The following is a 27819-nucleotide window of genomic DNA, read 5'->3' on the forward strand; positions in this document are numbered from 1 at the left end:
GGGAACATGGCAGCTAGTACAAGCTGGGCTATCGACTTAACTTTGTACAAGCTATCTGGAGCTACTGTTTCGTGTGCTGTTACTGTGACTTCGTCTTCAGCGAAACCTACAGGCTGGAGCCCGTATCCAAGGAGCAAGACTGGAGCTGGACTCTGCTGATAATTTAGGTCTTTCAGTCAGAAGTTCTTCTGACCCGACCCGACCCCAGCTGACTGTGTGCATCTGTCGCCTTGTACTGCCTGCTGCCCTTTCCTTGCCCCTCCATTATACAAAAAAATACAAACCAAAAAGCATGTTTGTAAGGTCACCGTCCAGCTGTGAAGGGCGGCATGACACCAAGTGGCGTCGGCTGACATTTAACAGCTGGGCCAGCATATATAATTCACACCCGTCCCCAGAAACCGCTTGTGAGATTTTGTGAAGTAGGCGAATATGACCGTTTCTGGTCCCTGGACATTTGTTAGCTGTTTACCTGAAGCTGCATGCTCTTTAGTCATTACTTAGGCTAGTTAAGTGCTTATTTATGATAAAAACCCACATTTTTCAGGATCAGTGGTATTTGCTTCTGCAAACAGCAGGTTGTTTTTTTGTTAATAATTGATGGTACCTGTTGAAGCTCAGTGGCTGTTCATGTCTACCAACCGAGAACAGGGGAACAGTGCTATCGCTACCCTGTTTTACATCAAGCTAATGTGTCACACAGAATTATTCAGTCATTTTATGTGAAATAATTTTCATTTCTGTTTGAAATTTGAAATGGCAGGCTTCCTCACTGTATATGCATTCTTTGCATTGAAGTCCAGTGAAAGAGCTTTTGGGAGTGATTTTAAGGCCACTATATAAGCAACAGTAAGACAAGCTCTGCGTGGTATTATGGGCAGGGATGCGCAGGATCCAGTACATCCCCCCTCTCAGTAACCTTTTCCCTCTGCTTGACTGACAGGGAGCCTGCATATCTATGGGCACATGAATCTGAGATTGTGGGGCCAGATGCCTGTGATGGACAATGCCAATGAGAGGTAAGAAACGGTGATTGCCGCCTGTCCATTGGCTACTGCTTTCTGTGAATGAAATGAATGGTTTCTAATGAAATAATGCTTTTTACTGGGTTAATTAACTGGTACTGTGAGATTTGCACTTTGAAGTTGTTTTTATTATATGGATGGTTCATAATCTGTTGGTCCTCAATAGGTTTCTAATCGTTATGTCTTTGACGGTGTAATTAAATCATTTAAACTAATAATAACCTTTCTCACCGGGACTAAGGTGCATCTCTGTACTGAGCAGTGAGGCTTTGTTTCCTGGGTACAAAGCCAGACCCGGAGAGTTTAAGTCACTGGTGGGTGGCCTTCAGCACCTTTCCATTGCTGTCTATTTTTCCATTGTCTCTGCAATGGGAGACTTACTCATCTGAGAAGCACATATAAGAGAGTGCATAATACTAGAGCAGACCAGTGAGTGGACCATAAGAGGAGCCTTCGCGTCTTAAACAGGAGGGGGCCAAGAGGCAGGAGATCGGAGAGATAGGGGAAGTGGAAGGTGAAGCTGAGGTCCCAGAAAAGGTTAGCATTTGTGGCTAGCCCCAGGATAAGATAGCACATGTGGTTAGCCCAGGAAAGGTCAGCATGTGCGGCTAGCCCCAGGGTAAGATAGCATGTGTGGTTAGCCCCAGGGTAAGATAGCATGTGTGGTTAGCCCAGGAAAGGTTAGCATGTGTGCTCAGCCCCAGTATAAGATAGCATGTGTGGTTAGCCCAGGAAAGGTTAGCATGTGTGCTTAGCCCCAGTATAAGATAGCATGTGTGGTTAGCCCAGGAAAGGTTAGCATGTGTGCGTAGCCCCAGGATAAGATAGAATGTGTGCTTAGCCCCAAGAAAAGAAAAACTGCTTTAGAATGCTGGATTTTGTAGCGCATTGATTTTAGAACTGTTAAAAGGCCAAGGTGTCCCTTTACTGAGAAATAACTTGTTGCCAGGTTAAAAAAAAAAATGCATTAAAAAAAAAAACCTGGACTGGAAGAAAGAAAAAAATATGGACTGGACAAAAAAAAAAACCCGGACTGGAAGATAAAAAACATGGACTGTTTTGAAAACAATTCAATAGTCTGCTAGCTAGCTAGCTCGCCAGCCGGAACAGTAAGCATGCCGTGAGACCATTCTGACCTAAAACCAAGAATATTAATATAGGCTAGGTAACCAGTGAGGCCGAAACTATTGCAGCGAAACAATGCTCCATCAGGAAGCTGCTCGTAGGCAGCTCAGAACTCAATGAAACTTTATTGAGGAATAAAACTGTAAGTAATATAATCCAAAGATTCACACTTCGCCATAGCGAACAGCAGAGAAGCCCCCCTGTACAGCACCGCTGGTTCACTCAGGGTAACATATATAAAACTAAACTAAAAGAAACAAACACAATTCCGCTAGCACAAGAACACATATTTACACACAATGAATTCACTTTTTACAGGTATTTATAATTTACAGTCACACACAAACTATTTACAAAAGTCTGCGCGCCGTGCATTCTGGGAGCTGCCGGCACAGCCTGCCGGAACAGGCCCCGGACGTCACACTATCATAAAGCTAGCTGGCATTCAAAACCCATTTCAGAGGGTTTTCCAATAACGGGACAGCCCGTCGTGGTTTATTCCTTACATGTAACCAGACCCGATGTAGGTCTACATTATTTTCCAATAACGGGACAGCTCGGAGGGGTTTATCCCACTGTTACAACGGGTTACCAACAATGACTATATATGGTTACTTTTATATTTATTGATTTTTATAGATTTAATCAGCTGAAAGTGAAATATTCTTCCGCGGTCGTTCGGGCATATTATTTTACCGTTGTCAAGCAAAACTCTGGTTGGTAGTTCTATTTGGACCGTCGTTATGCAGAAACTCTGGTTGGTAGTTCTATTTGCACCGTTGTTAAACAAAAACCTCTGGTAGTTAATTCTATGAAAACAATGATTCTATCAAGCAAAAAATAGTTCCTTCTTGTTTTATACCATAGCCTACAATTAGTTTATACCAGGTATAGGCTACCATACATTTTTTGTCATTACATTATTTAATAAAACTGCATGAAACTATAAGTCAATCAAATTCATCTCCCTAGCACTGTCTTGCTTATTAAATGGTGTGGTCGCGCAGTGTAGACATAACGTCTTTCTAAGACCCTCTGAAACGGGTTTTGAATGCCAGCTAGCTTTATGATAGGTTCGCCGTCACGAGGCAGCTGATATGTGCCGGAGGTCCAGATACTCTCTCTGTCTCTGCCTGTAATGTTAGATAGAGGCTATGAGAGCTTGACATCGGCCATTTAAAAAATGATCTCCTCAAATTTGTTAATGAGTTAGCTGTCAGAGACAGACACAGTGTGTTTATGACGCTACTCCTCTCTGCCTTCCTGCAGACATCACTTTCTAAAGAAGATCCAAAAACTTCAGTCCCTATTTTAAGATGAACTAATTCAACTAATGTTTTCTGTCATTTTGACAAGGAGTCCCTCTATGAATACTTATTATAAAAATAAATATATAAAAATAAAAATTGTCTGGGCATCTCTCCATGTGTTGATGACAAATCAGAGTTCTGCCACAATCCAACAAAGCGGTTAAAATCCTCCTCTGATTAAACACAGCTCTCCCAATCCTGGTGGAATATTCTCACTTTCAGCCAGAGCCCAGAAACACAGTCTGTTTTTTCACACTCTGCCATTCAGCTCCCAGAATCTGGTTCCATTGCTTCATAAGTTGCTGTATTTATCTGTTCTGCAAAATTACTCTCTTGGTTTGAAATAAATTGATTTTATTCAGATCATTTATTAATTATTGAAGGTAAAGAAAACCTAATTATGATTAAACTAATAATTTATTAATAATACAGATATGTTTTGCCCCATATTTAGAATTTGGGAGGACATGGAACAGTTACTCTTTGGTGTGGGCTTGGACAGTAGAGCTTCAGATGACTGCTGCCATACGTATTTATGTGAGGATGTAGCCTATAGCTTTTGATTCTGCCATAAGGCAGATAAGTTGTACCGTTTCTGAAAGGTCTCTCAAACGTGTAAATGAGCCACATGAAGGGGTACGCTCCTGTGTGTTACCTGGGTTGTGTCCCTGTCTGCAAATGATTACATCAGAGATATGAGAAATGCTGTAAAAAGGACTACGAAGCTCACTGAAAAGAAAAGAGATTACTGTATACAGGTAGAAGTGTTGAGGAAGTCTTTGCTCTTTCATGTGCTGTATGGGTTGGTGGGTGTGTGAGTGCATGTGTGTTTGTGTGTGTGAAAGAGAGAGAGAGAGAGAGAGAGTTTTTGTAGGTGTGATTTGCTGGTTGATAGATTTTACGGTTGCTCTGTTTCAGTTTGACCTGCATTTCCATCCAATGAAGCAGTCATGCCCAAGAGCCTTCATCTATAACTGATCATTAAGTTCACAGCCTGAAAGCTTTTTTCTTTCGTTTATCGTTTCCCCCTTCCCCTGTTCCACAATTTAGAACTACCAGGTGTAGTTCTCAGCTTACTGCTGTGAAACCTATTGAACACTGTTGCTAAAGCATGTGCACTCCCCTGTGAGCTAGTGATTTTTATGCATTTCCCCTTCATACCATGGCACTGAGAAAGGGTATAACATGGCACTGAGAAAGGGTGTAGCATGGCACTGAGAAAGGGTATGGCATGGCACTGAGAAAGGGTGCAGCATGGCACTGAGAAAGGGTGTAGCATGGCACTGAAAACGGGTGTTTCATGGCACTGAGAAAGGGCATGGCATGGCACTGAAAACGGGTATGGCATGGCACTGAGAAAGGATACATTGAATGTTGGCTCCCTTGGCTCACAGTGAGTAGAAAACTCCTTTTTGGAGCGTTTGAGAGAGGAAGCCAGCCAATCAAAGCTCTGAACCAGACAAACAAGGGTGACAGTAACATATATGTGAGGAGGGACTAGCTCAGTGACTCCCCTCTGTCTGGATCCTAATTAAAGCAACCTGGACAATGTCCTCCCAAAAATGGCCCCTCCAGAGACTAATTAAAAGGGACGGGAGCAATTCTAAGGGGCTGGAGGTGTTTTGAGGGAGTTCCAGGAGAGGTAATTGTCCTTGATGCTTGAACTGTCGCTGCTGAAGTGTGACACTCTTCACAGGTCTCCTCCCATGCTGGAAAGATTACCTGAAGGGAGTGGGAGAGACCTGCTCACTTCAGCCGGAGTTTGATGGGCTATGACTGGACGAGACGGCCACACTGAGCCAGAGAGTGAAGGGAAAGAGACAGAGAGAGATCACAGAAAAAGTGAAGGAGAGAGACAGAGAGAGAGAGCGAGATGGAGAGAGAGAGACTGACAGGATACTTCTGTCCTGCTGCACTTTACATCCTTCTCCAGTGGAGTTTCAGGAAGTGGATAGAGCAGTTCCCCAGCATTGCTGGGGTCATGCAGACTGCCAGGCCAGCCTCCTCCTCCACCATCACCGCGTGGGAGGAGCTCGCTCCGAGCGCCTGGGTCACTCTTGTGAAACCCCGCAGCTGTGAGACCCCCAGAGGGACGGAGCCGCCGGTGGAGGAACGGGCCGGAAAACAATGGGGAGACGCATTCCCAGCCTGCCTCCCGTCCTCCCCGCGGCGGCCGCCGTCCCCTCGCCCCCAGCGCTTTGTTCCCCCCCTGCCCGTCGGGCGTGGGAACGCGGGGACGGGCCCGAAATGAAGCGATCGGCGGAGCAGGCGCCGCTGGTGAACGGGCGGGTTCAATTTAGGACGGGGGTCTTGGGCTGCCCTCCGCCCGCTGGACGCTGATGGAACGTCTAACGCCCGTCTGACGTGTCTCCAAGAGCAGCCGCCTGACGGAAAGGACTGATACTGCCACACATAATCAGTCAGGAAATCTCTAATTGACTGGCTGGAACCTTGCCTCTCCATTTACAACTGGCGTGTAAGGAGGGATTCCAGTACAAAATGGGGCCTGGGCGAAGTGCATCAGTCCGGACGCCATGCTGATTATCGTTATTGGATAATCATAAAAGTGTATTTTTTTTGTGGCTAATGAGGTAGTAATTACATGAATCACTAGCAGTTGCATTCATATAGGCCTGATTAATATTAGACGAGGCTCGGCTGAAATACAATACTTTGAAACTGAAAAACTCACATTTATGTGGATGGGTTTGTTTTATTGTTCTCTACAGTATATTTCCAGTTGAGATTTTCTTTGAGAGTTTTTTTTATAGATATACTCAGTGCACTGTGCTCTTTTCATACAAACTTTGCGCAGAGTTTGAAACTAACAGAAGAGAACAGCACTTTGGTTTTTTCCATTTTTACCTCGCTCTCAAGATTCAGACAAACACGATGCCCGTTCCTATAAAGGACCAGCAGAACAATAAAGTTTTTCCTCTGCCGGTAAACAGGGTTAATTCTGTTGTCGCCATGCATCAGTGCGACAGCAGGGCGATCATTGTGCCTAGCATGGCATCCTTCAAAACTTAACGTGGTTAAGGGGCCGTCTGGCGCCATGACAAAGGCTTGTGTTTATCTGGAATTTTTACATGTAGGTCAGAGTGATTTGAGATTTTAGCGGAAAGGACTGTTTATAGATTTGTACCTGTCTTTCTAATCAGAAGTGCCGGAGCTTTCTCAGGTTCGTCCGGCTCATCAGCTTCCTTTTGTGTGGCTGGGAAAATGGCGGGCCGGCTGCGTCATACCCGGTCTCCTGGAAACTGCCGTGTGAGGGGGCGGGCCTCCAGTTCTTCCAAGTTTGAGCTGTGAACCCCAGTGTGGCGAGAACCTCGGGACAGAGAATATGGCCTGTGCTTTTCTGCAATGTCCTGAAACAGCTTCTCTCCTGAGACGTTGTGTTTATTAGAATGTGGGTCTTCCCCCGCTCTGGTCCCAAAGCGTGAGCTCCTGCCAACTGCAGTTGCCGGAGAGGCAGAACACAGTGATTAGGAGGTTTATGGGGGAGACTGTCCCTGTGAGAACATGAGAGTGAGGTCATGCATTTGCTGCTATGCCACATGAGCATCGGCAGAGCCTGCCGAAAGGAGAACTATGCTATCTCCTGTGCTAACCTATGCTATTTCAAGTCACGTTTTGTTCTCATATGTGAAAATTGTAGTACACATTTTAAAAAGTCTGTGACATCTGAAAATGTGAAGATGCAATGACTCAATGCGACTTATTTTCTTTTCCCATGTGGAAGTTATCAAAAAAAGCAAATCACATGTCAAAATGTCCAGCACATGTGACATGTTCTTTTCACGTGAACATTTTAATTCATTAATTGTCAGAATGTTAAATTCACATGTGAAATTGCATGTGAAAAGATAAGTTTGACATTTTTTCGTAAGGGTGAGAGACCCTTTAATCAGTAGATGATTGCTGACACCCAGCTGCTTGAGTGCATGCTGAACTGATTGCTTCGTGTTAACCCAAATGCCTTTGCGACTTTATTTTCAGAACAATAGGAAGCAGGGACTCATGCTTCTATTAAACATGGAGGTTGGCAACCATGGAGGTTGCTTTTTGCTGTCATCAACATCAGACATGTTCATTCTTTGTTAGGAATGAAATGAAAATAAATTGATTCAAAAGTCTGACTGTCAAGCTCCATGTTTGGTGATGACTGTACGGATGCCCCTGCTTCCTTTTCCCCTTTTCTCTATTTTGAAATACTGTACAGATGCACCAAAGTCGCATTTTTTATTATTTTTTTATTTTTTATTTTTTATTTTTTTGTGCTTGTGGTGCCTGTGAATGATGACTTACTGTATATTAAAAAACATAGATTGTTGCTAGGCAACCTGTATTACCAATGCATTTTTTTTCAATAGCAGAGGATTATCATTATTAACTCTGATTATCATCTTGAATTCTGTCCTAAACCCTAAGGGATATAATGTGTGTAACTATGAGTTTAAACTTATTGCTGGCCTCAAAGCATGTGTAGCATTATTAACAATTAACAAAGAGTAATTTGTGACTATTTACAATAACTAATTACATTAACAATTACAGTAACGAAGCTTCTCTTTTTTACCTCACTCGGTAGCATCCCTTTATATCCATATTTTATAGGGTCAAGTCTGAATATAAAAAATTCAATTGATTAAAATCAGTTAAACCATTTCAAATATGTTCAATTTAAACAAATTAAATCTCGAAACATTTTTGTGCCAGTTTTAAAAATAACATGCACTAAAGAATAGCATGCAAACTTCAGAAATGTGCTGCTTAATTCTGTGTTGTATTCCTTGATTTTGTGCATGGTGAACAACAAGTGCATTAATCAGTTTGAATCATCCATTCCATAACAACTGCACAATTTTGTTATGGAATAAATATAATTCTTGTTATACTGGAATATGATAAATCTTGGCTGTGTACCTGGGTGAGTTGGTGTGGAAATGTGAGAGATTGTTTATATACAAAATTGCATAGGTCCAACACAAAAGTAAAAGCAAACCAAGCCTGAAAGCTTTTTCATTTATGTGCCATATACTGTACAAAGCATTTGCAAAAAAACAAAACAAAAAAAGTTTGAGATTTACTACATAGTTTTATTAGCTGGTAAATTGTGCTGAAATTTAATTGTGCTTGGGTTATTATCATTGGCTTGATTACTCTGAAAACCAATTAAAATGTTGGTAATGAGGTAATAATTTTAAAATGCCTTTAGGTATGGCATCTTTTTAAGAGTAAAAATAGCAAAATTACTTTAATTCCCTGCAATAATAATACTGCATTCACAATGCTGTCTCTACCTTAAATACTCCTCCAGCTTTGCCAAGACCATGAAATACCTTGGTTTGAATCGAGACTGACACAAGGTGCAGTCATCCCCCTCTCCAGGTGCACGCAATTTCCTAGATCAGATTTCAGATTTCCATTAATTAAACACCGCAAAACATGACGAGGAAAACAGATGTCATGTCATTACAAGGAAATGGATTAATCGCTGTGATTCCACTGTAATTTTATGCGTACGTCTGCCAAAGTTAGAATCAATTGACCTTTGACATTTCCCCCCCCCCCACTAGATCGCCTACTTCCTTTACATGTGTGCTAGAGCAGAAAGCATTCACGTGCGGATTACTGGTGTTTGAATTAAGGCACGCCGGAGGATATGTGCTAATGAGCAAATTCTCTCTCAAGTAAAATTTAAACCTTGACATCCTGTATCCATTTAATATTCCACCCTCATATTACTTGCTTCAGTTGTATGAGATGGATCGGCGCAGTGCATGTTGTGCATGATGCATACTAATGTGTAACCCTGTGTGTAAGGTCACATTGCAGTGCCACCTTTTTGTTTGGATTTTGCTAAAAAGAAAAAGAACCAGATTGGTTATCTTCCTTAAAAAAAAAAAAAAAAAAATCTTAGGATATTGCACGTAGCTTTACATCTTGAAAATGTTCGTAAAGTCTCAGGGTCCACGGCACTCCCACAGTATATGAGCAAACCCACCCCACACAGGATCTGGTGGCTTTTCTCGCAAGAAATGAAAGCTGCTGATTTTGTGATCATTTTGTTTGATTTTCATCGCAATGTTGGGTTCAGTCCAGCTTAATTAGAGATAGAGAGTCCAGCGGGACCGTTTCTCTGGGATGTTATAATCTGAAATGGTGTTGCTAACACAGGACAGTGTCTCGGGAGGAGTATGTACCTCTGTCTGAGAACAGCCTGCTAGGGGTGTTGTGCTTTCACACAGGCCTCTCCTCGCTGCTCTGCAAAGCAGTATGGGGCCAAAAGCTCACTGACCTAAATACAGCCTCTGATGTAAAGTCACCGTTGGCAAACTGTCTTTGCAGAAAAGTGGACATGTGCAACTTAACAGAGTGGAAAAGTGGGCATAATTGGTGTTTGCTATAAGCTTGTGGGGAGGAAATGTCCTCTCATTACACTTGGAGGGGGAGAACCAGCAAAGTTACGGATCTTGATTGTGAAAGTTTGTAGACCCAATGTAATTGTTGGGAGAGCCAACTCAATTTGTTGGACAAATATACAGCATAGCATGGTGAGTCACCCTACATTCCCAAAAGTCCAATTTTGTTGCAGAGCTCTGAAAATGATATGCTACATCATCTGCATTATTGGATTTCTTTGCAATTGATGCTTACTGTAGGTACCATCTTCTTACTTTTCCGTAAATTAATAACTGGAATCACGTGAGAGGAAATTAGAAAAAATGTTTTGTGGTTGTAACATTTGCAGCCATAACAGTAAGTGAATAAAAGTGCAATAGCAATGCATTTTATGACGTTTTATTGCTGAGCAATGGCAGTAATGCTTTTTGCCAAGGCTGTATGGGCAATCTTTAATTTTTCATTTGTGAAAAATCAATGATGTGAAATGATGTCAAAATTGCAGACCTCCTCTCCATAATACTTGCCTATTTTCTGGACTACTTTGAGCCATGTCAAAGGGCAGTCGGTCCTGCTAAATACAGAGAAGTTTAATAGTAGACACATTTTTCAACATGAAATTAAACTAGAAGTAGAAGGCTTAACAGGCAAGATAGAATTGCCTTGTGACCCCTTCTGAAAAACACTGTCTTTTCTCCTTTTTTTGTCCTGAAACTAGCAGAAGCTTGTCATTGAGAGAACAATGTTTAGCAGACTGGAAATCCCGCATGGCTTGACATAAAAAAGGAAGAGATCTGAAAAGCTTCCAAATAGTCAAGATGCAGTTAAGGAAACAGCTGAAGCATAAACTTAAGTAGTGAAACCCGTGAGCTGGGATGACTAAATGATACTTGGATCATTTAACTTTTTACCATTACAAAGAAACAGATGCTGAGCTTTTTTCTTATGTTTGCAGCAACATTGGTTGAACTGCGGACATTAATTGGCAATGGATAGATATTTTCATATGGATTAGTATATGTAATGGACATCTCATTTAATGAAAAGATAAGTAATTTGACAGCATTGTAAGTTAAGTCATGTTTTCTCATTTCTATCAGAATGAAACCCCAGTAAAGAAGAACCTTACATGAATCTCAACTCAAACCATGGACCAGCTCACAGTATCAATCTTCCAACCCTGCCTTTATGATAACCACTTACAGTACAGTATTACTTTGCATTACGTTATATTACATTACATTACAGTATTATACTCCTGGCGAGTCTCACCTCCACTCTTCAAAAAGTATGGTTTTTGCTGTCGTTTGTGCTTAGATAATCATTGCTTCCGTTTACTGTGATTTAACATTGCGATGCATTCTGAAGGTGGATGCAGTATTTCATTTCAACAGCTTTATTTTATGGAACCAAGTCATTATAAAAATAGTCATTATCCCCAAAATTCATTGTGACAGGATTCTAAATTTAGAGTTTTGGGCAATATCATAACTGTGCAGAAGATTGAAATGAATATATCAGACTTGGCACCTGGCACAATGTGACAGGCTGATTGGATTTGCAAATATTCAGCCATTGTGATAACAATTCTGGTAACAGTCTGCAATGAAGCTAACTACCAGTGAATCGCGCTATTGGAGTTCAAACTAGTTTGCTTAGTTTTGACAATCCTACCCCAAAGAAAAATTCACTCTTACAATAAAATAAGCATCTGAACCTATTTTCTACACACAAGGGTCAACTGACTCTCAGTGCTTGACTGACTATTTTAGATCACTGGTAAACCAAATTGGTAAATATAAATGATCAGCTTTAGACTTCTTTCTCTCGGTCAATCCCATATTACTTGAGTTCAACCGAAAACTTGACTATAACATGGCATATAAAATGCTATTGAATGCATGAGCCATTAATATGTATAATTGTGTGAAATGAATGAATCAACCGTCATTATCTGTATGCTTAAAAACGGTATTTACTCCTTTGCTCTGTAAAGTTCACTTCAGTGCTTTAACTGAATAAATAATAAAAAATATATATAATATACTAACAACAACACTGTGAATTGTGTAGCTGTATTGCATGTCTGGGGGAAAGGCAAGCTATTGATAAATGCTCTTGGAAATGTGAGTCATTCTAAAAAAATACCAATACATTACAAATGTCATTGCTTTAAAAGCTGTGGTAGATTGCATGCTGTTCATCTCATCTGGAATCAATGTTTAAACTAATTGGAAACACAGGGGCAATGCATCTTATATCAATACATGTGCTTGAATGACTAAATAGTGTGTTTCACTGTCTGCCTACTAGTATCTGTGGAGAAGCCTTCAAATTCATTTGATAGGGCAGTGAAAAATTAAATTGTTTTTCTGCCAGTCAACTGGAAAAGTAATACAAAGTAAAAGTTTGTAGCTGTTGCCCTTTGCTTTTATAAAGCTTTCACACTCTTGTAGTTTTTTTGTTGTTTTACTTTTTTTTTTTAAAGAAGGGCAGTATTTCATATTTCAAAAACATTTTTCATTCTTTCTGAACCATACCTGAAAATGAGATGTAATGTTTTCTATCTAAAACCAATCATGCTAGATAGAGCAATGCACCTAGAAAAGGAATGCAGTTGCGCCTCAGACCAGACCAAATGCTTAATGAAACTGCCACACTGAGCGCACTGCCCAGTGGAGGAGATGATAGGGGTGTTTTAGAACCCTCGAAAAGCCTTAATGGGAATGGCCTCTAATTCAATTTCTGTGTCTAGAAAGTAATTATTGTGTAAATGGTCAAAATGATTGCAGTGTAGAGAGAAGGCCCGTGACACCAAGAGGCCATTCACAATCTTGCGATGAGCAAGTGTTTCTGAATGTGAAAAAAGTGTGCGTAGTCACAGCCTGCGTGAATGATTCATGATGTCATTTCACTGACAGTGAACATTTCAGAAGTGCATTTATTTTGGCTCAGTTGCACTGTTCTGTTGTGTTTGTCTGCCTGATCAAAATGTAAGCTGTTCCTCTAGGCCCTGTAAACTTTACAAACCATTCTCATCTACCAGTGACCTTGACCTCATTAAAAGTATACTGAGCCATGTGGCGATAAGGAACTGGCTAACCCATAACTGTGCTACCGATTGTATCTGTTTGCCTCATTATATTTGGGAGTTGAACTTAAAGTTAAGGTAAGAACTACAGTCAGTACACATTCATAAAATGGCCTACCTGGGAGATATTTGAACACCGAACACATGTTTAAAACATAGATATTGTTCGACACCGCTCAACAGCTTTTTGTCTTTACTTGGTGTTAAAGTATAGCTGCAGTTCGCCACCGGCATATGCGTTGTGTTTGAATCTGCAGCCAATCCTGAACGATGATTTCTCCTGACACAGAGGTGCCGCCCTCTGCCCTCATGGTTTGTTTTTAAAATGCACTGCGTGTGATTGGTCGCTGAAATCTCGTGTGCTTGTGTTCCTTCTCTCCCAGTATCCCAGCGCCAGCGTTCAGCATGCCGGAAAGGATCGCCCTCATGGCCTTCCTGTCCCTCGTCATGCTCATGAGCGTCCTGGGGAACCTCCTGGTCATGGTGGCCGTCTGCAAGGACCGCCAGCTGAGGTCAGTCAAGCCCTTTTAACGCGCAGCCGAGCCTGCTGGGTAATACCCTGTCGAGAGGGAAGCCCGCATTCTGATCCTGCGTGGTTTTAGCGGCTTGGGGGATTATTAGCGTTAGCTCACCAGCATGCTCATTACTGCTTTGTGCCGCCATGTTGTGCCGCCTGGTCTCACTTTTAGGTCGTTCTGAGGTGAATGTCAGATTAAAGAGTGCCTACGGTCCTCCATGATCCTCCAGTAGCAATACTAGCATCCCTGGCTCTGCATTTAAAGCAAGGCTTCGCAATGCCTTCACGGTGCTCTGCAATGCAATGCCTGAGAGAGAGGATTCGTGTTGTGCCTGTCTGTTGTGTTGTCAAGATTCAACCATGCACTTTGCCACATTAATTAAGCTGATATCATCATTATACCTAACCCAAACTCCACACATTCATTCAACATCAGTGTTCTATGAACACTGTTTAATGAGCTATTCATGGCCTGGGCAGGATGGTCAGTTTATTGTGGTATATGATTTTTTTATCTTTTTTTTGTCAGCAAAACAGTCGGTACTGTCTTTATTCTGAGCCTCTGCATGTGTACAGTCAACTATCTGGCATATATTTACAATCCACTTATCTCCCCACTCAGTCAGCACTAGGTGAATACTTATTGCTCTTGACAGGCAGAGATGGAGAGTGAAAACTGTGATCGGTAAAGATAGGAGCCCCAAGAGGAATGGCTTTGAAATCATATCAAGGGATCACTTAACTTCACAGGCCACGCCGCTGAGTAGACTGTGGGATTGTTCTGTACAGCGTGGATGAATACTGTTTCCAGAACAGTGCTTATCCATGTAGATCACAATAGCTCTTCTTCAAAAGGCCTACTCAAAGCCAGTGGAATAAAATCACTTATTTAGCTTTTTTTTTTTTGCAGTGTATGTCCTGGCTTATGAGTTAAGCCCACTGTACTAAACAATGTCCTGCTTTATCATAATTAAACATTTCCGCACACTGCATTATATTTTTTCTACCCTTTTTCTGTCTGGGTGAATACTTCAGTTTCTGCCTATTTCTCTTCATTAACTGTTTATTAACCAGTTAAAAAAAAAGTATTATGTCTCACAGGGGAAACGGGAAACATTGTGATGAAGTAGCTTTTTTTCTGAAAAATGTAATTGTTTACACATATGGTAGTTTATTTACACAGCTGTTAAAGGATGGCCAGATATCATCCATCAGTATGGGGTGTGTGTCCTGGAGATAGTGACTGTGGACCCATTTGGTGACCCCCCCTCTCCAGACAGATGCCACCCTAGGCGTGTGTGACGGCCTGTGTCAGCTATGCCTAGAGCCAGCCCTACTGCAGTAACACGGCTTCTGGCTAAATGACAGTTCAGTTCTAGCTGGGTTCAAAGTTCTCTCTGTGCGCTATTTATAGGATCCTTTTTTTACAGTGCCTTTCACAGTCAGGTACCTCACCCTGTATTTCATTAGGCACTAATGGAGTGCCTAAGGCTCTGGTCTTTCTCAGGTTGAATGAAATGGGGGCGAACTCCCCACTGGCAGGTCACCATCTAGCAGTGTGTCACATACCCTTCTGTCATGTTCTTATTCTTTCTTTCTTTCTTTCTTTCTTTCTTTCTTTCTTTCTTTCTTTCTTCTTTCCAGATGTGTGTGACTAATTCATATACTGTGTCTTTCGCTATATACAATGGGCTGCACAATGTTTTTGACAAAGACATATATTTCTCTTGATTTGGGTCTGTACTCCACAATTTTATATTCGTAATCAAACAAATTAAATGTGCTTAAAGTACAGATTATCAGAATTTATTTAAGGGTATTTTTAATACATTTTGGTTTCACCATGTAGAAATGACAGTTTTTATACTTAGACACCCCCCCCCCCCTCCTCATTTCAAGGTACCCTAATAATTGAGACATATTAATGTTTATGTAAATGTAAGTAATCATCTTCAGCCCCTGGTTGTTTTGAGGGCTAATTGCCTTAGATTTTCTCTAAAGCATACTGTATGAAACGCATGTTCAGGTGGATTCAGATTGGGTGAATAACTTGGCCAATCAAGAATTTTCCATTTTTTTCGTTTTGCAAAACTCCTTTGTTGCTTTAGCAGTATGTCTGAGATTATTGTCTTACTGTAGGAAGAATCGCTGTCCAGTGAGTTTTGAGGCATTTTCTTGAAGTTGAGCAGATAAGGTGCTTCTGTACACTTCAGAATTCATTCCGCTTCTGCTATCAGCAGTTAAATCATTACTCAAGACAGGTGAACCAGTACCCATGACACCTCCACCAGCATGTTTCACAGATGATGGCTGATGATTTGTATCTTTGGAAATTCTTTTTTGCCTCCACACACTCTGATAACAAGTGATTCTTGGTCTCATCTGTCCACAAGACCTTTTCCAAGAACTTTGCAGGCTCTTTTAGGTACTTCTTAGCAAGCTGTAACCTGGCCATCCTTTGCAGCTAATAGTGGTTTGCATCTTGCAGTGTAGCCTCTGCAGCTTTATTCCTGGAGGTTTCTGCCGACTGTAGTCACTGAAACATCCACGCCTGCCTCCAAAAGATTGTTTCTGACCTGTTGGACAGATGTTCCTTCATTATGGTGAGAAATCTTCAGCCATAAACTGTAGAGTTCTCCTTAGCCTACCAGGCCCTTTGTGATTACTGAGATCACCAATGCTCTCTTTCTTCTTGATGATGTTTCAAACTGTTGATTTTGGTAAGCCACAAGTTTTGGTCTATGTCTCTCTTTCTTTCTTGTTTCTTAGCCTCATAATGGCTTCCTTGACTTTCACTGGTGCAACTCTGGTCCTCATGATGACAAATGCCAATAACAGACTCCTAAGGGGAGAATCAAGTCTAGTTACTGAAAGCTCTCTTATACCTGAACGAAGGAAACAATTGAACACACTTGACTAATCAAAAACATATGTGAAGCCATTCGTCACCAACTTTATGGTGCCCTGAAATTGGGAGCTTTGTATGAAAAGTGCTGTAGTTTCTACAGTCCCGAAACCAAAATGTGTTAACCCTTTTATTAAAGGGTACTTATTAAAGTACCCTTTAATAAAAGTTGAGAATGTGCTCTATATGTGCATTGGATTGTTTGATTACAAATCTGAAATTGTGGAGTATAGAGTCAATTCAAGAGATGATTTTTAAAATATGTCTTTGTCCCAAACATTATGGAGCTCACTGTATATCATGTCTCGCACTCTCTATCTCTCCCTCAATCATGCTCTGTCTTGCGTTCTCTGAATTTGACAATTTCCATTTTCATTCTTTCTGTCACTAATTCATATTCCTCTCACCATTTATCTTTTCTGTCTTGCAGACTGCCAGTCTCTTTCTCTCTTTCTGTCTCACTCTCTGTCCAATTCCAACTTCAATTCCAAAAATGCTTCATTGGCAAGAAAAACTTTATACAGCAAATATTGGCAATGCTTGTAGCAGTAAAAACAACAGCATACTACTACTACAACTACTACTAATAATAATAATAATGTCAACAAAAGAGATGATTGAAAAGAATGATGAGAAAATTAATGAAATAATTGTTTGTGGTCACTCATCATCCCTCAGGTTGATATGTATTTTGCTGCATTTTGATTAAAATCCAAATAACATTATGCCAAAAGGCTTGGAGATCATCCAGGTGCTTTTATTTATTTTATTTTTTTAAATTATTTTTATTATTTTTTTTACAGATGTGAGACAAGCATTAATGTTTTTCTTGGTCACCAGTGTTATCTCCCTTGCTACTCTCCCATTAATCCCACTTTTGCCTAGTCTTGTTGTGGAGTCATACACAATGACCTTAGCTAATGCTAGAGAGGCCTACTGTTCATTGGATGTTCTTCTGGGATCTTTTGTGACTTCCTGGATGAGTTGTTGCTGCAACCTTGATGAAATGTATGCATCCTAGAAGATTCAGCAAGTGTTCTCCATTTGGAGATATTGGCTCTCACTGTGGCTCGGTGGAGTCCCAGAGCATTAGAAATGGCTTTGTAACCTTTTTCAGGCTGATGTACTTCTCATCTCTTCTAGAATTTCATTTGATCATGACATAGTGTGCTTGTAGAAACTTTGGGGTGACTACTTCACTGTGATGATGAGATTCAATATGAGTGAGGTTTAGATGCAACAGGACTGGGTCAGCTTAGTCTAATTTAAATAAAATTTTGTTAATTTGTTGATGGAGCAACTAAGGGGGCAATTACTGTTTCACATGGATGATATGGGTGTTTGATAACGTCTTTCATTTAAAAAATGAAATAAAAAAATTTGTTTGTGTTTATTCGGTTTCTCTTTGTCTAATATTACATTTTGTCTAAAAATCTGAAACCATTTAGTGTGACAAATAAGCAATAATGGAGGAAATCAGTAAGGGGCAAATACTTTTTCATGCCACTGTATTCAGCTAACGTGTAGTTTATTTTAGGGCCTGATAGCAAGCAAGTTTGTTTTGTGTTTCGGTCGCATCATCCCAATATTCCGGATAGGTGGTTTTGGTTTGTTTAGTGATTTAGTTTGCTCTGGTTATTTTCTGGTAAGCAGTGCTTGTATGAAACTGGTGCGTTCGTGGTGTTAATGCTGCCTTCAGTGCTAGCTGACTGAGGGCTGTTTTCATAACTGAGCTCGTGGGCTTTCATTGCCTTGAATAGGATTGTGACTTGAGGGCTTGATTTGAGGTGTATCCATAATTTTAATGCTCTTTTTTGCATATGGATCATCAATAAATAATAGCCTAATTCTGCCCTGCATGCATTATTTGAGGTTTTCCTCTGTACTTGTGGAATGTTTCTACAGAATTCTGCATGCAGGGTTCTGTTGGATACTTGTCCCATAGCTGTGCTGGCTGAGTGCACCACATACAGTACCTCATTTCTGTACAGTGAAATGGATTGGATGACACTGTCAACGATTTTTAACTGGAATTTAATTTGTATGTCAATTTTATTTTATTTTTATGGCATAGAGTTCTCTTTGAGCTTTTTATTGTAATGCATTCAGTGCCTCGGTAAAGCTCCCTGATGCTGTGATTGTCAGTGTAATTTAGGGTGTGATCTAGGATGGTGATGCCTAGAAAAAATTGGAGCCTGTTTTCCTGACATCTGGCTTTTTTGGAGGATCATTACTTTTGTATTTTTTAGGTTTACAGTCAGTGACTGGTTCTGACAGAAATCCTTCATCAGAGCCAGACTGTTGCGAGCCACGTTCGGTGGATGGCAACAGAACCAGGTTATTAGCATAGAGAAGGAATTTTGCTTTTGTGTCATATAAGAGAGGGGCCAGGGCCAGGCACTGTAGACTGTTCCAACTGCACTACTTACTCTTTAATATAAATGTTCGACAATGTTGGACTCAGGTTACAGCACTGCCTCACCCCACATTTTTATGTGAAGAATTCTGTTCTTTGGTTGCCCATATTTACTCCACATTTATTTGTGACATTGGTTTAACAGCATCTTTAACAATATCTTACATTTTTCCCCACTTTGGATAATTTTGTAGCACAATCCTCGATGCAAAATATCACCACCTTTTGATTCATGAAGGATTAAAAGAATAGGATTAAAAAAAAAAAAAATCCAGGTTTTTTCTTTGGTGGGCATGGTTATTTATTAGTGTGTGGGGGTAAATATGATGTGTGTATGATATATTTTGATGGAAACCATTTTATCTTTCACTCAGGATGCTGTGTTCATTATGGAAGGTTACAATTCCTGAATATCTTCCCCAGATTACTGCACAATTGCCTCTGTAATTATTAGGGTCTATTTTGTCTCCAGTTTTATAAACTGGGGATATAAGCCCCTGATTCCAGATGTCAGGGAAGCATCCTGAACTTGTACTAGGTTGAACAATTTAAGCATGGCCTTTTGCATCTCTCTCTCTCTCTCTCTCACACACACACTCCAACTCCACTGTCAAATGTGGGTAAATGTCTATGGGGGGTAATTTAATCTGCTTTGACAGCAGCTTCAGTGCACGGTCACTGCCATATTCAAATCAAGTTGGGCCCTCTTGTTTCGAGTACAGTGGGCTACAGAATATCCTGTGAGATAAAATAGACAATAAGGCTTCCGTTAGAATTGCAGCCTAAGTTCTGCTAGGATTGATTGTGTTCCGAAGCTCAAAAATCACTTTCCCTATTCTAGTTTTAGCGTGGGCCAGCGCTAACCCACTGTGATGGTTAGTTGAGATTCGAAAACACATTCGAAGGGTTAGCCAAGCCACCCAATTAAAATGGAAAATTAAAAAAAAAATGACAAGAGGGAATTAAAAAATAAAATTCAATATGTAAAATGTTGCCAATGCCGATTAGACAAAGGAACGGTTGCTTTCTGAAGGTGAGGATATGAAGTAGCTGCCAATGAAAGATGGTGATTACCTCACTACTTTATTTGTGGCAACATTCGTCAAGAGCTATTATCCACTTTTGCACTTGCCCATGTCACGGTTTCACGATTTCCCCTATGTCCACCTTCGCTCGGTCATCTATATTTTTATGATTTTAGCTAAGTACATTTTGTATGCTAAAATAATTGTTTACTACTTTTTTGCAGCAGGTAAAAATTAGTGGTCTTCTTTATCCACCTGCTAGTATAAAAAATACAATTGTAACACTTGACACTGACACAGCTTACGGCGTATGATAAATATAAATACACTTTCATAATTAGTTAGCTTTTGTACAAGCTCATTCGGTCACATTAGATTAAATCCAGTTTGGTTCAACTGACCCAATAAATTTGTTTCATTGAGCATGAATGTATTTTCATTTTTTGAACAGATCAATAACTAAAATGCCTCATTAATTAATACTTGCTTACAAATTAATTGTCTTCACTTGCAAGGCCAAATCTTTGCGCCAATCTATATTAACCTAATAATTCTTAGTCATATAATTATAATTTGTTTTTTTAAATAAATCCTCAGTGCAAGTCTGTGAACAGATCAATAACTACCCATGAAAATGGCTCATTAATTAATACGTGCTTACAAATGAATTGTCCTTCACTTGCAACAACTGAATCTCTGCATTATTCTGTATTAACCTAATGATTCTGGAAATCATATAATCATCATTCGTATGTTTTTTTGTTGTTGAGAAAATGGTGCACATTTCCGAATGAGTGTTTCAACCATATCTCTCTCTGCCCTTTTGCAGGAAAATCAAGACCAACTACTTCATAGTGTCGCTGGCGTTTGCGGACCTGCTGGTGTCGGTGCTGGTGATGCCCTTCGGCGCCATCGAGCTCATCCGCCAGAACTGGAACTACGGGGGGACGTTCTGCCTGGTCCGGACCTCCCTGGACGTGCTGCTGACCACCGCTTCCATCCTGCACCTGTGCTGCATCTCCCTGGACAGGTGAGGCGGTCGCAGTGCATTATCTCAGCGGGGGAAGCCAGAGCGCGAGGCCAATTGGCTCTGCTTCAGCTCCCAGTGTTTTTGCCCGTAATGCTGGGTAATGGGGGCGCTGGGCTGCTTTGATTGGTGTGTACGTTGGAAGGCTTGGCAGCATTCCAGCTCAACCCCGGAACACAAGTCGTGACTGTCTGCAGGAGTGGAAATGTTTCATTCAATTATCCAGCAAGGGAGCACAGAGTACATGCATTACTACCAATTTATAACCATTTAGTGTTGAGACACGGGCTATTTGCAATACATTTTTTCTTGTTGTTTTTTTTTCAGATTTCCCTTTTTAAATATGGCAAAGAAAACAACCCACATTGTTTAAATTTATAGGTGGCATAATAGAGCTCATTACAGGCTGTCTCCAAATGTCTGTGATTGAAGCAAATCGCCAAATACTAGCTGCTGCTTTTCTGTATTTTGAGTGGAATTTGCATACTGCAAGTGGGTTTAAGAACTGTTTGGAAAATGTTTTTCAGATTCCATAGAATTTTTTATCAGTGTGAGTAGTGGGGAGGTGTGGAGTTGCATGGCACTGCCAAACATTATGCAGATACACAATAACAACTAATTTAATAATGTCCCACACTCAAAAACCTAATTGAATTTCATACAGTAAATCCATCTGTTCTCCATGTGTTGTCATTAGCTGCCCAGGATCCTGTCAGCAGTGGAGGTTGCCTTATGAGCTCCTGGGGACAGAACTGCTTTCTGGCTTATATAAGCTCCCAGGACCCTGCAGCTAAACAGGCAACCTTTAGCTGGTCATGGCAGAGGTCAGAAGGCCAGATGTGACAGAATAGAGACAGAGACGATTCGGACATTATTTTAATTTAGTCACAGTTAGCTAGAGAGTTAGCTGGCAATAAGCTGTTCGAAAAGCAATGCTTTTCATATCCATCCCACTTCTCTTGACAGACATAATCTGACATAATATTTTATTCACTTTACAGGCCTGACTTGGGTTAAATGATTGGTGTGATATTCCCTGTAATATGTTCTGTGCTGATATAATTCTTTGTCCTGTCCCCTGTCAGCTGTTGAACATTGTACAATTAGGTCTGTACAGTTAATGATCTCCTGTTAAGGTTTGGGGAGGGGGTGTTGATATTCCAGTAAATGGGCACTCTTTCCAGCCTGGCAGACAGTTTTTACAAGTGCATCTTTTCCCTTTTTTTTTTGGTAATTTCACAACCAATTTGTCATTGTGAGCCTTAACAATGAGGGAGGTTAGTGCAACACAAACTGTTCTGGCTCCCGGAAGCTCTGCTGGCTGTCACTTACAAGCCAATATTAGCCGTGTCGTTTCATTTTAAAGTGTGCGAAACATCAGGCGTCTTGTCTCTGAACAGCTCTCTGCTTTTATGTTTCCACCATCCCCCCCCCCCCCCCCCCTCAGGCTCTGAATACTCAAATCACATCTCTAGATTCTTTTATTACAGTCTTTTATTTGGAGAACTGTGTGCTTTTGAGTGCTGGATTGGCCTTTCTCGCGGATTGCTTTGAATCTCAACGACCTACCGAGTTATTTTTGAGCCTCATAGGTCCTGACTGAATATTTTACAGATTGTGAAAAGATAAAGTGCCCCTCAAAAAGTCATTCAGTTTTGCAAAAAAATAATAAATTCATGAAAAAACTCCGAAACTAATGACTAATATAATTTCATAGAATTTAAAGATTTTAAGGAACAGACAATGGTTTAAGACATTTATTTAACATTCAGTTGCTCGATATTTGTTAGAAGGCAGCAGGTATTTTTAAGAAAATACTTTAGAAAGTACCCAGTGAGCTGCCTCATGCGGTCCCACTGTAAAATAAGTCTAAATATAGCACGTAAGAGCGGCGAGGTTACTCAGCAGAATGAAAAGAACACGAGTCCCCATTAATCCCCCATGGCACCACGTGGCCTAATGGAACCGGCAGTCTTTTGCATAACAAGTGCCTCTCAGTGGGCAATCATAAATACACATTCAGTTTGCCTCTCATCCACGGCCCCCCCGCCCGGTGCAGCTCTGTCATCCCCCATTATGGATTGCACGTTGTGTTCCTAACCCCCGTCTGAAAAGCATGCTTTGGAGTGATCCCCCCAGCATTCTGCCACGCGGTTTGATTGTAGGGTGATTGATAGCGTGAGCCAAAGCAACGGCAATTTACTCAGAGGCCTGTCATTGATTTCAGCTGCTCCTTTTCTTTAAGCCCCCTCCCCCCTCATAGGTAAATGGGCTTTGCGGTGACCTGGTTTCGGTGAATACCTTTTGTGCCTTATCGCGGGCGCGATCAGCGCTGCCATGTCAGGACTGGCCTGCGTCTTATCCGGGGCTGGATCGCAGACAGAGCCCTCGGGGCGAGATAAGGGGTCCCCGCTATCTTGAAACGTAAAGGTCAGCCAATGCTGAGACTGGCCCCAGTTAGCCCGCAAACGGCGTCTCAAAAAAAAAAGGAAAAAAAAGGCAGGATTCAAATTCGTGAAGCCGGACGACTGAGCCGGGCGTCTGCGCGGTGCGCTCCGTAAAAGGTGGCGGAGACGGGGGAAGAACGCTCGCGCACGACGCCCGCGAACTGCATGGCTTTGGACTGGACGGGCTTTAAAGTTTCCTGGGGAAAACAGAATCCACATATTTTAACAGTGCGCTGTGGTGACGCAGCACGTCAGCTCTCACATAAGTCAGGGAGATTTACCTCGACCGACGGGTTTGTTTGTCACATTCGCGGTGATGCATTGGTCTGCGAGCGTAAAGTTCCTATTTTCAGGGCCTTCGTAGGAGACAGATGCCTTTCTCATTCAGTCAGGCTTTGAATGTTCCATTCCCCCCCAGAGGAACACGCTGTCAGTTTTTATGGGCGTGTTTTATGGCGTGGGCATGGACTCCTTGTGACTTAAATTGAGACGACCGCTGCGAGAGCGATGTAGATGATGGTCAAAGTGCGGGCCTTGACAGAAACTGGAAGCTTAAAAGCCGCGGGATTTAGAGCCGTTCACTCACTCATAGACGCCGAGAGAATAAAAGCGCAGGGGCCAGAAATAGCAGCCCTGACCGGTGGCGGCGTTTCCAGGTGCTTTGTGATGACAGCTAAATTCAGCCAGTCTGTCTCCTGGCAGAATAATTCAGAGCTGAGGAGAGGGCGCTTGATTAATCACTGTGTTTATGCAGCGCAGAGAGGGGGGTGGATGGGGAGTTTGGAGGTGGTGGTGGTGGCGTGGGTGGAGGAGACTGTGTGTGGGGGCTTCCCTGTAATCAGAATCTAATGCTTGTCATGTCTCAGGAGGAAGACTAGAATAGCAGAATACAAGTGATTAATGTCTTTTTTGTTGTTGTTACAACTCATCATCCATTTTAAGGATGCTTTTAACTGTGACATTATCATGTGATTTAAAAATAGCAAATACCATATAGCATCTTCCATTTTTGTTTATCAATGCTTCCTGCTGTTTATACTGCCTCTGTCATATGCAGAGATCATAGTAATTAACTGGCAGATTTGAACTGTGTCAGTCCGAGTAAACAAATTACAGTGTTTATAGGCAGCTAATAAAAACAAACAAAAAAAACCCCAGTCTTCACTACATTGTAATAGGAATACTGTAAAATTTACAGTAACTTGCTGGCAGCAATTAGTTTGTAAGTTGCGGTAATACATTTAGCAAATTGTCTACTTTAATAGCAATTATGGGACTTAGATGGGTACTGTAATTGTATTTACACTAAGCTTTCTATGAAATGTGTTAAAGCAACTTACAAAGTAATTGCTGCCAGCAAGTTGCTGTAAATTTTACAGTATTCCTTTAACAGTTATTTTCTGGCAGCTACACGATTATTCAAAATACATCTTACTGATATTTCACTTTTACCCAAATTATAGCCACGCATTATCTAACCCGCTTATTGCTGGTCTGGGTGGGGGGTGGGGGTGGGGCTGGAGTCTACCCCAGCATGCATTGGGTGAGAGGCAGAAATACACCCTGTGCAGGCCACTAGTTCCATTGCAGAGTTCACACACTCTTCTACAATTTACAGTCTCCAATTAACCGAGCCTGCATGTCTTTGGGCTGTGGGAGGAAAACTGAAGTACCCAGAGAACATGCAAACAGCTTCTACTGTACGGATTTGTTCATTATACAGTAATATTTCTGGGGAAATAATTTACAGTATATGCCTGAACTGAAGGCACTCAACTGCATTCCACTCAGGGCGCTGCTCTTACAGAACTTCTCTTGCATCTGCCCAAGATTGACCTCTCAGCTTGGGGCTAGCAGCCAGGTGGACAGACAGACAGACAGACAGACAGGTGAGCCCTCTCATCTCAGCGGGCTTGAGCCCAGGTGAAAGCGCACGTGACCGGCTCTCACAGACGCTCAGACCGCCACGGGCTCGCGTCTGTGAAAGACTGCGTACGGCTCCGCGCGGGAGAACCAGTGACGCTCAGTTAGCTGAGCCTGGAGATGCAGCTCAGGTCCGTTTGCTCCCGATGGCCCCCCAACGAAAAAAACCACTGTCAAAAACAGAGGAAAGCAACTCGCAATTTCAGAGCTCGATGGGAACAGGTGTCTGAAAAGTAGGGTTTATATTTTCTGTTCAAGTAATTCTCGTCCACAAGATATGAGTAAATCGTTCGTTTTCAGATTACTGACTTTTTAATCTGGAGTCTGAGTGAAATTAGCCAGGTGGTTGGACCTATTCAAGACAAACGCAGCAGCATTAAGTGAGCTGATTCTCAGTAATACGCCAGCTCTATGCCAGCTTTACCCTCAGAGGTGCACAGGGCGGTGTGATCAGACAGTAAATCGGATCAGCGGATCGAAAGATGATGCTGCGTCTCAAAGTCAATGTATAGTGTTACAGCCGGCCTTCGCCTCTTCCAGTGGCCAATGTGAGCAGCGGAGAGATTAAAGCGTGCTCGGAATATCACACGGAGCGGCTATACCGGTGTGGATAAACACTGGCTGTGGCAGGGCATGCGCGCGTGACAGATCTGGGTCAGTTCAGAATGAAATCCTCTCTGTCCGGTGAGATTGACAGCGGGGAGATGGGCCTCAGTCCTCTGTGATGACCAGCTTGTTTGTCCAGAACAATAGTCTCAGTAGCACTGACTGGAAAAATCAGGACATTCTTAGCCTTCCCCTCAAGCTTTCAGACCTCTATATTGTATGTAATCTGGCCATAGTCCATGCCATGTAAAATGGTGTAAATGCAGTTCTTTTACAACGGATTGCAGGATTGAAAAGTTTGTGACACATACTGCAAAGGTGAGACACTACCTCACCATGTAGGCCGGCTATAATTTTGAGTGGAAATAACCATAGCAGAAAGATAATTATGTTATAAAGTTAATTATGTCATCAGTGGCCCACATCCTGAGGTTTCAGCTGTTTAAACACAGGTAGTATAAACGGTCAGTACATGAAGGCATACTCTGGGAAGAAGAGAGCAGGATGGACTGGTTTGGCAAGATCGCTCTCACAGAAAAGGGTAAAGACTTAGCCTCCACGTCCTGTTCAGCATGCCTGAGTAGTTTAAAAAGATATCTACTGAGTTTCTGTAGATATCTGCTGTTGTTTCTGTATGGCTTTAAGAAAAGGTGTTTCTATATTACTTTAAGAAAACGGTGTTTCTGTATGACTTTAAGAATGGGGTGTTTCTGGATGAGTTTTAGAAAAAAAATTTTTTTACTTCTGTATTATACCTGTTATACCAAGCAATATTTCAGGCATCTGAAACTCCAATATTGCAGTATATCCATGGTGTGACAATACAACAGGACACATTTTAATAGCTCTGTGGCTGCATGATTGCAACAACAGCTAAGTGTTTTAACAGCATTTTCTAAATGAAAGAAGTTCATTCAAAGTAGCAATTTCAAAATTGTATCTGAAGTAAAATGGCAACAAAATATAGTCACACATATTATATAATAAATCATGAAAAACCATCTCTGCCTGGTTTCCATGGTCACATTGCCATAGAAACACATTGCCATAGTCCCCAGTAATCTTTGGGGACTTGAGCTGAAATGGAACAATGCGGCCATAGTCCCAGTTTTTAAGGTTCTGTTGTAAATATGACATACACAATGCAGTGACATTCTGAATAACATTGATGCATATTAGTGCAATCAGCACAAACTATTAGCATCATTTTTATACTTTGAAAGGCACACAGCACGCAGCAGGGAAACTACGCTCTGGAAAAATGGATGAATTTCGGTCAATCCATGGGTCCAGTCCAAGTTACAGCCAGAGTAACTGCAAAAGATGCTAGCAAATTTTTCTACATGAAATTTATGTGAATAAAATAATGCTAAGCATTACCACAGGTGAACTCTCCTTTCCCCCCATTCATTTTTTAATGAATGCATTTTCTATTATTTAAAATTAATTTCTTTGTTTATTTTTACAGTACACACTATATACACTTTAAGGCTCTTTTTTCACACAGACAAACTCACACATGGACTCACACACAAATGCACACATACGCACATGCGCACGAGCACACACACACGCACATGCACAGTCATTGTGGTAGTATTGGAGGTCTAAAACTAAAAATAATTAAAGCTGTTCAACAAATGTAAACATGGAAAGCATTATTAAGGGCATGGATTACTGACAACTGGAAGCAGCTTTCAATAGGCTTAATGAAATATGTGAGTGAGTTAAATGCATTTCCTGACATTTTGCCAGACCTTGCTACTGATGGGGCCTGTTGTTATGGCTTCCACAATACTGAATGCCTGGCTGAACTATATGTACATTTATGCATAAAAATACATTTGCTGTTGCTTTTGGTTCTGTAATTTTATAAAGCTGGGCTAAAATAGACTGTTCATTATAATGAACTTGCCTTTCTGTCACACGTCTGTGTCAACCACAGAATTTGTGTTTATACCAAATGTAGAAACCCAGAGTAATCATTTTTATCAATT

At 41.3% G+C, this 27819-nt stretch overlaps 1 protein-coding gene across 2 annotated transcripts in view; it reads left to right on the plus strand.

Annotated features, from left to right (window-relative positions):
* The window catches only part of htr4 (5-hydroxytryptamine receptor 4), a 99231-nt gene that overhangs the window by 21209 nt on the left and 50203 nt on the right, over positions 1 to 27819 (plus strand). For both annotated transcript variants that reach the window (XM_035407861.1, XM_035407860.1), the window contains exons 2-4: positions 944 to 1019; positions 13340 to 13468; positions 20649 to 20849. In XM_035407861.1, coding sequence (XP_035263752.1) covers positions 967 to 1019; positions 13340 to 13468; positions 20649 to 20849 — 383 coding nt within the window. In that variant the 5' untranslated portion in view covers positions 944 to 966. The remainder of the gene's footprint in view (positions 1 to 943; positions 1020 to 13339; positions 13469 to 20648; positions 20850 to 27819) is intronic.

The sequence above is a fragment of the Anguilla anguilla genome, chromosome 3 (assembly GCF_013347855.1).
Source record: "Anguilla anguilla isolate fAngAng1 chromosome 3, fAngAng1.pri, whole genome shotgun sequence".
NCBI classification, from domain to species: Eukaryota; Metazoa; Chordata; class Actinopteri; order Anguilliformes; family Anguillidae; genus Anguilla; species Anguilla anguilla.